Source organism: Cebus imitator, unplaced genomic scaffold (assembly GCF_001604975.1).
Source record: "Cebus imitator isolate Cc_AM_T3 unplaced genomic scaffold, Cebus_imitator-1.0 Scaffold79, whole genome shotgun sequence".
NCBI lineage: Eukaryota > Metazoa > Chordata > Mammalia > Primates > Cebidae > Cebus > Cebus imitator.
Genome location: NW_016107394.1, coordinates 8,168,677 through 8,179,874, shown reverse-complemented (window position 1 = coordinate 8,179,874; position 11,198 = coordinate 8,168,677). Strand labels below are relative to the sequence as shown.

Here is an 11,198-nt window from a genome sequence, read left to right as displayed (position 1 = left end):
GACCAATAGACTTGGATAAAATCCAGCAACGTGTATGTGTGTGTACTGGTTTATGTATTTTTTTGCTGGTTTGTATATGTGTATATATAAATATATAAGTTTAGATAATATATATTTAAATTGGAACAGAGGAATTATTTTTGAACATAATAAAGATTATAACACTAAATCAAGAACATTATGTTTACTTGTTGGAAAAATGCTAAAGCACCTTTTATATAAGTTTATGTAGAATGTTCTTTTTGTCTATAATATTTCCCGTTGGATACCTGGTACAGAGTAGGTGCTCAAATTTACATGACTAAATGAAAAAAAAGAAAGAAAACAATGAAAGGACCATTGTCTTAAAATAAGCAAGTATTGTGGTAATATTTACATTTCGATTTTCAAATAACATATTACTTGGAGGCCATCTGGCTTTCTGTTGAAGATGTTTTCTCACTGGAGTCAGAATTTTCTGACTCTAAGTTTAGATTATAAAACATCAAAACCTTACAAATTTTAATTAAAATTAGCTAAAGTTCTATCGTTTCAATCTCTTGTGAGAATTCAAATAGAAATAAAGATTTAAAAAAGTAAGATCTGTCATGTCCCCTTCATACCTGCCTTTTTTCCCTCATAATTATCTCCAGTCTTCAACCCTTTCATTTCATCCTAGCACCCACCTTGCCTCTCCTTCTTTCTTACCCAGTTTATACCCTATTCTTGACTATTTGAACTTTCTCTCACCAACATCTTTGGCTATTTTTACCCCAATCATTCTGCCTCAGCCACTCAGTAATTACTATAGTCCTGCACCTTTACTCCTTCATTTGAATAATAATAATGCTGTCAAAGAAAAATGTAAAAGAAAAGAGAAATTAGATCATAGAGGTGAAAGTAACTGATTTGATGCCCAGTAGGCAAAAAGTATGGTACTGAATTCTGCTTCTTTGTCCTTTGTCTAGAATCATCTTTATGGCTTTAATTAACCTGTCTTCAGAATAATGCTCCTTACTCAGTACTTATAACTCGACAGGATTACAGAGAATGGCCTTTAATGATGGCCACTAAAGATTGATGCTTTTCAGCTTCACCTAAACAGGAACAGGGTTCTTTCTTATTCCTATCAATGCCTCTGCCATACCTTCTACCACACTCAATGGACTTACTACTTCATAAGACCTGGATGCTGTGAACTCCCTCAGGGCTCTTCCAACAAACAGCACAAACTCACACACTCCCACCCACTTGTCTTTTCTCCCCAAGGCTCGCTGATGGAATATTACTTTTACTGTAGAAAGTGAAGTGAACCCATTCAGCTGGGCACAGTGGCTCACATCTGTAAAATACTTTGGGAGGCCGATGTAGGCAGATTGCTTGAGTCCAGGAGTTCGAGACCAGCCTGGACATAATGGTGAAATCCTATTTCCACAAAAAATAATAAAAATTAGCCAGGTGTTGTGATGCATGCCTGTAGTCTCAGCTACTTTGGAGGCTGGGGCAGGAGAATTACTTGAGACTGGGAGGTGGAGGTTGCAGTGAGCCAAGATCATGCCACTGCACTCCAGCCCAGACAACGGAGTGAGACCCTGTCTCCAAAAATAAATATATTTTGCTAATACATACATAATAAAACACAATTTTGTATCTTGTCTTTCTAAAAGATACTGTCCCATGCTCATGGGATCTTGAACTTATGTACATAATACATTTCTAATGGCATATACATTTGTATAACCCCTTTAGGAGCCAATTTCTATAACACATTAAAAGCTATAAAAATGCAAATGCCTTTTGTCTTCTTATATCTACCTCAGAGAATTTTCTCCAAGGGAGTAATTCAGCGGGTTTTTATTAAATCATTACTATATTCTAAGAACCATGCCAGGCGTGAGAGGTACAAAAATGTAGAGAAGACACTTAGGATGTACTCATGAAGGTGTCAAGTTATCTGGTGGAGGTTAGAAAAGGCGTCAAGGGAAGGAACTGCTTGAGGTGGCCCTGAAAGGATGAGGAGACTTAGCCAGGCATGTGCTGAGAGATAATGGTATGGTACATCACAGCTTGTTTTGTTAATAATTAATTATAGTGTGTCTGGGCATAGGATTCATACAAGGAAATGTTGAGAAATGAAGTTGAAAAAACAAACTATATTAGAGAATGGTTTATATACAGGTCCAAGAACTTTAGAATTTTTCATTGAAGGTGATAGGGAACTTTTGGAGAACAAAGAGAAACACTCAGATTTGAATTTAGCTGGCTTTGTGTAGGTCAAATAGAGGATGGCCAGCTTTGGAGAAGATGAGTTAGATAGAGGAGCACTGCGGCAGTCCAAGCAAGGGATTTAGAGCACCTGAGGTGAGGAAGAAGGTACAGTAGAGGAGAAATAAAATCAACATAGCTTTAATAGATTTGTGAAGAAAATGGGTTATATAATAGCTATTTGTGATGGTGACATTTTAAACAACCTCATTGGTGAAAGACTAAGTTGGGAGAGGTACAAGTGAGGACAGAGTGGGGAAGAATAAGCTATGCTTTAAATCACATGTTATAATCCATAGTATTCTTGGTTTTTTTTTTTATGTTAAGCATATAAAAAATTCCCTTCTTTTGGACAGACATTTAGCAGTGGTTTTTATGGAAATACCTTCCTTTACCATACAGCTGTGTAAAAAACAAAATTTAGCCAGCCATCTAATCTTTTTAACTTGAATACTGTGTTTGAAAAGATGCAAAAGCAGCAGGATTGTGTATATTAATAATAATTCAGGAAACCTTTATACTATGCTATTATACATATATAGATAGAAAGTAGAAAATCATTTAGTTAAATGGAAGACTATAGTTGTCAGATCATTACAAACATTACATTTGTGATTTGCTTTATACCCTCGTGATAAGACTTCAAACATGTCAAACGAACAGAACTGTCTCCTTATTTCTTACATAAATCAAAGCATCTTCCTTCCCCTCAACCTCAGGTTGGCCCTGTGTACCCTGAAAGGAAGTTGCACTTTACTGCCAAGTTGTCACTTTTAATACCTAACCATCTTGTTGAAGTCTGGCTCTTAATATTCTATCAAAGAAAACAGCATTTCTCTACTAGCAAAAAAACAAAATTTCTCCCCTTTTGGTTAGATTTTTATAAATCCTTAAAAGAAAACTTTAAGTAAAAATGTGTGTATGAGTGTGTTTGGGTCTTTGTCTTGAAGTAGTATAAAATTTTATTTAAAATGAAGGTAAAATGAATTATGGCCTACAGTATAAATACAGTTAAATAGCAACATAAAAGAAAACAAATACTCCCCATCAGCAAAGTTCTAAACAAAATGTTCAAATAAAAATGTTACTCTAAAATATGTAATAATAGTTTCTTGATAATATTGATGCTAAAGAACTTTAGGATCCTGAAATTAAAACATGTTGAATTAATAAATTATATACCACATAGTGTATTATTGAGTGTATTTCTTTATTCTGTTTTACCATTAATAATCAATTTATGAGATTTTAAAATTCCTGATTAAATGCATCTTCAAAGATAATTTTGAACCTCCATATAGAGTAGAAAGATTTTAAACAAGCTGTTTATTCTAAAAAAGACAAGTAGTTATACCCTACAATCTATAACTTCAGTGTAATCTCATTTATATCTACATCTAATGACGAGGTACTTAATGTGATTACATGGTAATTGAATAAACTTTCTTTTTTTTTTCAGACAGAGTCTCACTGTGTTGCCGAGCCTGGAGTATAGTGGCACATTCTGAGCTCATTGCAGCCTCGACCCCCTCCAAGCTCAAGCGATCTTCCCACCTCAGCTTCCCAAGTAGCTGGGGCTACAGGCATGCACGGCCACACCTGACTGATTTTTGTATTTTTTGTAGAAATGGGGTTTCATCATATTGCCCAGGCTGCTCTCAAACTCCCAGGCTCAAGCGATCTGCCCATCTTGGCCTCCCAAATTGTTGTGATTACAGGTGTGAGCCACTCTGCCCAGCTAAATGAACTTCTTTTAATTCAAAATCTTTAAAAACAGAAAACTCATTAAAAACAGAAAATTACTCTGACAAATTTAATAAAGCTGTTTAATAATGTCAATTAAAACACAATTAAATAAATTGGAGAAATTACTCATATTACTTATTATTTATTACATATTAATTATTAATTACATATTAATAATTACATAATAATTACATATTAATAATTATATAATAAATAATTACATATTAAATAATTACATATTATTTAAGGAGAGTTTAATTTTATAAAATAAATTTCAAATGAATAGATTATTAGAATAACCAAAATATTCCTCTTTTTCTCTGACAAGCTTCTCGATACACAGATGACTATGGATGGTTTTCCTAGTGGGTTTTTTTTTTTTTTGTAACCAATAAGTAAATTACTAAGTAAATAATAAACTGTATTCCTAACCATTCGAGTTATATTCATATTTGATTGTTTAATATTTGAAAATGTACTTTCCGACTATAGATTAAGGGATCTATTGAAACATTTACCTCATCTACTTTCTATTAGTGAAATACAACCTTTTTCATTTTCTTATATTCATGGCTAAGAAGGCAACTTGTTACTGAGTACTCAAATACCTGTGTAATGAGGCTGAACGCGGTAGCTCACACCCGTAATCCCAGCACTTTAGGAGGCCGAAGCAGACGGATCACCAGAGGTCAGGAGGTTGAGACCAGCCTGGCCAACATGGTGAAACCCTGTCTTTACTGAAAATCCAAAAATTAGCTGGGCTTAATGACACCTACCTGTAGTCCCGGCTACTTGGAACGCTGAGGGAGAAGAAACACTCGAACCTGGGAGGCTGAGAGGCTGAGTTGAGATCAGGCCATTGCACTCTTGCCTGAGCAAGAGAGTGAGACTCCATCTAAAAAGAAAATTGTGTAATGCATGATGATATGCAGTCTTCTTATGTGAGCTCATGATTTCTTTTTTTTTTTTTTTTNCTTGCCCAGGTTGGAATGCAGTGGCGTGATCTCAGCTCACTGCAACCTCTGCCTCCCGAGCTTAAGCGATTCTCCTGCCTCAGCCGCCCAGGTAGCTGGGATTATAGATGCCCGCCACCATGTCTGGCTAATTTTTGTATTTTTAGTAGAGAGAGGGTTTCGCCATGTTGGCCAGGTTGGTCTCGAACTCTTGACCTTATGATCTACCCACCTCAGCCTCCCAAAGAGCTGGGATTACAGGCATGAGCCACCATACCTGGTCCAGAATTTTTTTTACATAAAAATGTTTGCCAGCCATATACTAGTGTGGGCACATACTAATTATTCCACACAAAAAATCATTACATCATTTGCATGAGGCTGTAATTATATTTATCAGATAGCACTGACACTCATCCACTAAAGATGTAAACCATTGTTCTTAACTTAATGCTATCATTAGAGATATGAAAATCCATCTGGAGAAAAATTTAGAAGAAGAGCGCCAGATATTACTGCAGCAACAAAAAATATGCCGAAATCGAGCACGTAAATATTTTGTGGAGTCAAACCGGAGAAAAAAGTAAGTAATTGCACTTTATTCAGAAGTATAGACATTCAAAGTTAATATAAAGTAATAATTTCTCGACTTTGTAGCACTTTATAAATCTAAGTCATGGCAGTGTTATCTGTGAAACACTGATCAAGATTTTTGTGGCTTTGTAAATTTTATTATTGGTTTCCTTCCCAAAGCCACATGGATGGTGGTATATTATCTAGTTCTCTGACCATAGGTGTCATTTTTTGTCATAGAACAGCTTATTGCATTGTCATATAAACTTTTTTAAAATGACTATGAAATGTATTATTTTCTTTGCTTTTTGTATCATTTCATGATCTTAAAATTACAAATTAATATTTAGTCTCTATCGATATATGGTTTGATTTGTTATTCACTTCTACGTAATTATTCTATATCTGCCATTTTTCATCTGTCCAATCAGAAAAATTGAAAAAATACGAGCAATGATGTAAAAATTGGGAAAATATGAAAAATGGTAGAAATACAAACAACAGTAGAAGTGGTAGAAATGTTTTATAAATGAATGCTGGAAAAAAGAGCTTTCTAGGATAAACTAGAAACTATAGTGAAGTAAGAATACAAATTGTTCAATCACTGCTTAACATTTTTCAGGATGTTTTTTTAAATATTAGGTTTATATGAGAAAGCAGTTATGCCATTTTTTAATGGTTGTTTTTGCTAACTTGTCCATATTTCTACAATACAAGAAGAGCAGAAAATCCCTAGAGTTTATTAACTACATCGCTGGGCATATATTGCAAATCTCATTGGGGGAATACAAAATTGTTTACTATAATTTTTGTCTGGCATTATGTTTCTCTTTAGATTAACTTTTTTATTGTCTGATGTAGTTGAAATTATTTACTGAAATTTATTATTTTATTTTGTAATTGTATTTTGTATGTATGTGTTTCCGCTTTTCTCCTACCTTTGGGTTCCTATTATCTATAAATGTGTGTTCAGTAAAGATGAATAATCATATACAGAAAGGATAATGGACTTTGGAGTCAGAGATCTAGGAAATACTAGCTGTATGAATTACAGGAAGTCCGTTTAACATCTTTAAGCCTCCGTTTTCTCATTTATGATTGGAATTAATAACATCTGTTTCAAGGGATTTTTGTGTAGAGCAGAAAGGGTAGAAATAAAATGGAATATTTGAGAATACATGTAAAAATATCAGTGTCTAACTCAGACTTCTTGCTTATTTTTTATTCATAAATTAATGTTTGTCAATTGTTTTACAATAATCGACATGCTTTGTGTAATAGCAAGCCTTATATGGAGTTTTATTCATAAAGTTTGTATTTATATTGTCTCATCAAATGTAATAATTTTGATGTAGAAAATAACAGAAAAGAAATTTTGGGTTAAAATTCTAAGAGGCAGGACATTTTCCAATACAATTTTATTGTGTTTTATTTTTCTGTTATCCTAAAAGTGCAGTTTCAGCTTTCTGCATATGGCTAGCCAGTTTTCCCAACACCATTTATTAAATAGGAAATCCTTTCCCCATTGCTTGTCTTTGTCAGGTTTGTCGAAGATCAGATCGTTGTAGGTGTGTGGCGTTATTTCTGAGGCCTTTTTTAAATTGTACTTTAAGTTCTGGGGTACATTTGCAGAACATGCAGGTTTGTTACATGGGTATACGCACGCCATGGTGGTTGGTTGCATCCATCACCACATCATCTACATAAGGTATTTCTCCTAATGCTATCCCTCTTCTAGCCCCCTTACCCCGAAACACTCCCTGGTGTGTGATGTTCTCCTCCCTGTGTCCATGTGTTCTCATTGTTCAACTCCCATTTATGAGTAAGAACATGCAGTGTTTGCCTTTCTGTTGTTGTGTTAGTTTGCTGAGAATGATGGTTTCTGAGGCCTCTGTTCTGTTCCATTGGTCTGTATAACTGTTTTGGTACTAGTATCACGCTGTTTGGTTACCGTAGCCTTGTAGTATAGTTTGAAGTCAGGTAGAATGATGCCTTCCAGCTTTTTTTTTTTTTTTCTTAGAATTGTCTTGGCTGTGCGGGCTCTTTTTTGGTTCCATTTGAAATTTAGGATGGTTTTTTCCAATTCTATGAAGAAAGCTTCATGGGGATAGTATTGAATCTATAGATTACTTTGGGCAGTATGGCCATTTCACGATACTGATTATTCCTAACCATGAGCATGGAATGTTTTTCCATTTGTTTATGTCCTCTCTTATTTCCTTGAGCAGTGGTTTGTACTTCTGGAAGAGGTCCTTCACATCTTTTGTAAGTTGTATTCCTAGGTATTTTATTCTCTTTGTAGCAATTGTGAATGGGAGTTCACTCAAGATTTGGCTCACTGTTTGTCTGATATTGGTGTGTGTGAATACTTGTGATTTTTGCACATTGATTTTGTCTCCTGAGACTTTGTACAAATTGCTTATCAGCTTAAGGAGATTTGGGGCTGAGAGAATGGGGTCTTCTAAATATACAATCATGCTGTCTGCAAAGAGAGACAATTTGACTTCCTCTTTACCTGTTTGAATACCCTTTCTTTCTTTCTCTTGCCTGATTGCCCTGGCCAGAACTTCCAGTACTATGTTGAATAGGAGTGGTGAGAGAAGGCATCCTTATCTTGTGCCAGTTTTCAAAGGGAATGCGTGCAGTTTTTGTCCATTCAGTATGATATTGGCTGTGGTTTTGTCATAAATAGCTCTTATTATTTTGAGATACGTTCCATCAACACCTAGTTTATTGAGAGTTTTTAGCATGAAGCGTTGTTGAATTTTGTCAAAGGCCTTCTCTGCATCTATTGAGATAATCATGTAGTTTTTGTCATTGGTTCTGTTTTTGTGGGGGTAGGGTGTCAGTAGTTGTCCCTCGGTATCTGCTGGGGATTGGTTCCAAGACCCCCAGGGATACCAAAATCCACAGATGCTCAAGTCTCTTATATAAAATAGTGTGGTATTTGTATATAATCTATGCACATCTTCTCATATGCTTTAAATCTTCTTTAGAGGACTTAAAATATCTAATACAGCATAAATGTTATATAAATAATTGTTATACTATATTTTTATTAGTATTATTTTTATTGTTGTATTGTTGTCTTCTATTGTTTTTTTCACAAATATTTTCAATCCAGGGTTGGTTGAATCTACAGCTATAGAACCCACAGATATGGAGGGAAGACCGCATATATCATACTCAGGAGTTTTAGCTGTACTTAGTGGGAGAAACAGAAAAAGTACATCTACCTCCATTTTCCCAGAAGCAAAATTTGGTTCTTTTTGATGTTAGTATTTCTCCTTCTAGCAGCTCCTTCACATTTTTTAAAATATTTATAATACATTTTTACCTACTAAATAAAGGAATTTTGTTAGAACTGAAATCTAAGAATAAATATGAATAAGGACCTAAGGGATCTTGTTATTAAATTTTTGAGCTTTAGTTAATTGATATGTTTCTTTTCACCAAAACCTCAGCCTTTAGAGAAATGAGATACTTTTATATTTTTCCTTTGTATGATGTACATTACTAATTCTATGAATCTTTATTGTTTGGGTGTTTTGCCTTGTAGCAGTGTATCAAGGGTAATTTTCAACTTTTCTTTTGTTTTCTTTTCCAGTCAAGTGAAAGACAATCTGTTAGAAGATATAATTTTCAATATATTCTTTTAGGATTTCAAACAATTTTAAGTCTCGGAAAGCACAGGATTGTAATCTGGGACACATGTTTCTTTGACAGGCAATGAAAACTCACAGTATATTATTGGGTTTAGTTTTATTTCTTATAGGCTTCTTGTTGGCGTTATTGTTTGTTTAAAATGGTATATTTCATTTCTAAAAACAATTTCTCCACCTGCACTCTTTAATTTGCAAGAAGAATAATTTATCCTCATTTTTAATTTTTAACTTCTAATTATCTCAAAGTATGTTGAGTTTTACAGTTTAATATTATCATATCTCTAGAAAGTTGTAACTACCTAGATCTGAAGTATGGTTCCATCCAGAAAAAAGAAACATATCACAAAAGGCAAATTCTTCAGTTCTGCATTTGTCTCTTGTGACCTCAGGTACTCTAAATACAACATCCTAGGTTCTGTTCTTAAACTGTTACCATGATGGTTATTTGCTCACTTCTTAAGAGTATTTTGAGCAGAGGAAAATGATACCCATAGCTGTAAACTCCTGGGAAACTAGAACAAATAGTTTGGCACATAGCTGTCATTTGATGAGATGGCTCATATTGAGCTAAGGTGCTCTACATGTTTTATGAGGCAGAACCTCACATGTTAAACAGACTCTTCAAAAGTTGCTAAGACAGACTCTGTTTCTTCTGTGAAACAGACTAATTCCAGGGCAAATAGGAAACAAAAATGTACTTTCCCAACTCTGAATTCTACAATAGTAGAGAAGCTTTCTCATTTTTATTGGCGGTTTCTTCTGTTCTCACAGCACTTACCAGTGCCTGGCACAGAATAGTATAAAAGGAGCTCTGTAAATAGCCATTGAGTAATGAAAGTATAGTAATCATTACGACAATTGCTTATTAAAACTTTTTATTGTTGGCCTATCCTTGAGTTCAGGAGTGGAAAATTCTGCTTATTGGTCACACTCCATCCCTGGTTTAATATGACTCAACCTAACACCAGCTTTATTTTCTACAGTCCCAGAAAGTACTGTATGAAATTATTATTACTTTCTGTATGCATTTTAGCCCAGAAAATAATACGAAATGATGGTGATGATAATTTGCTATCAAAATGACTTTTGGATAATAACAAGGAAAATACCACCTCTTAGCTTTGGAAATTTATCATCGATCATTGCTAAACATTGCTGAACTGGTAGTTTCTCAATTTCTCCAACATGCTAAGTTTTTTTCGCTCTCAACTCATGGCCTTTGCACACTGTTTCTGCCTAGAGCACTTTTTCACCCTTTTGTTTTTTTTTTTAATTTTTTTAATTGTACTTTGGGCTCTGGGGTACATGTGCACTTCCTGCATCCTGCAGGATTGTTGCATAGGTACATACATGCCATGGGGGTTTCCTGTCTCCATCCCTGACCCCCGCCCCCCGCCGTCACCTACATCAGGCATTTCTCCCGGTGTTATCCCTCCCCATCCTCCCTGCCCCCCAACTGTCCCTCCCCTCCCCCACCTCCACCTCTCCCCCTACATATCCCTGGCAGTGTTGTTCCTTTCCCTCTGTCCAAGTGTTCTCATTGTTCATCACCCGCCTATGAGTGAAAACATGTGGTGTTGGGTTTTCTGTTCTTGTGTCATTTTGCTGAGAATGATGGTTTCTAGATTTATCCATGTCTCTACAAAGGACACGAACTCATAGTTTTTTATGGCTGCATAGTATTCCATGGTATAGATGTGCCACATTTTCTTTGTCCAGTCTATCGTTGATGGGCATTTGGGTTGGTTCCAGGTCCTTGCATGGAACAAACAGTGCCACAACGAACATACATATGCATGTGTCTTTATAATAGAACGATTTATAATACTTTGGGTATATACCCAGTAATGGGATTGCTGAGTCAAATGGAATTTCTATTTCTTGATCCTTAAGGAATCACCATGCTGTCTTCCATAATGGTTGAACTAATTTACACTCCACCAACAGTGTAAAAGTGTTCCTATTTCTCCACATCCTCTCCAACATCTGTTGTCTCCGGATTTTTTTTTTTTTTTTT

The 11,198-nt window shown here is 35.1% G+C and overlaps 1 protein-coding gene across 6 annotated transcripts in view; it reads left to right on the top strand.

Annotated features, from left to right (window-relative positions):
* CEP126 (centrosomal protein 126) overlaps nt 1-11,198 on the top strand; it is a 102,294-nt gene that overhangs the window by 2,837 nt on the left and 88,259 nt on the right. For all 6 annotated transcript variants that reach the window (XR_001826619.2, XM_037740159.1, XM_017533084.2 and 3 more), the window contains exon 2: nt 5,407-5,526. Coding sequence is in view for 4 of the 6 variants with exons in the window: in XM_017533084.2 (XP_017388573.1) it covers nt 5,407-5,526 (120 nt within the window). In the remaining 2 variants the exon portion in view is untranslated. The remainder of the gene's footprint in view (nt 1-5,406; nt 5,527-11,198) is intronic.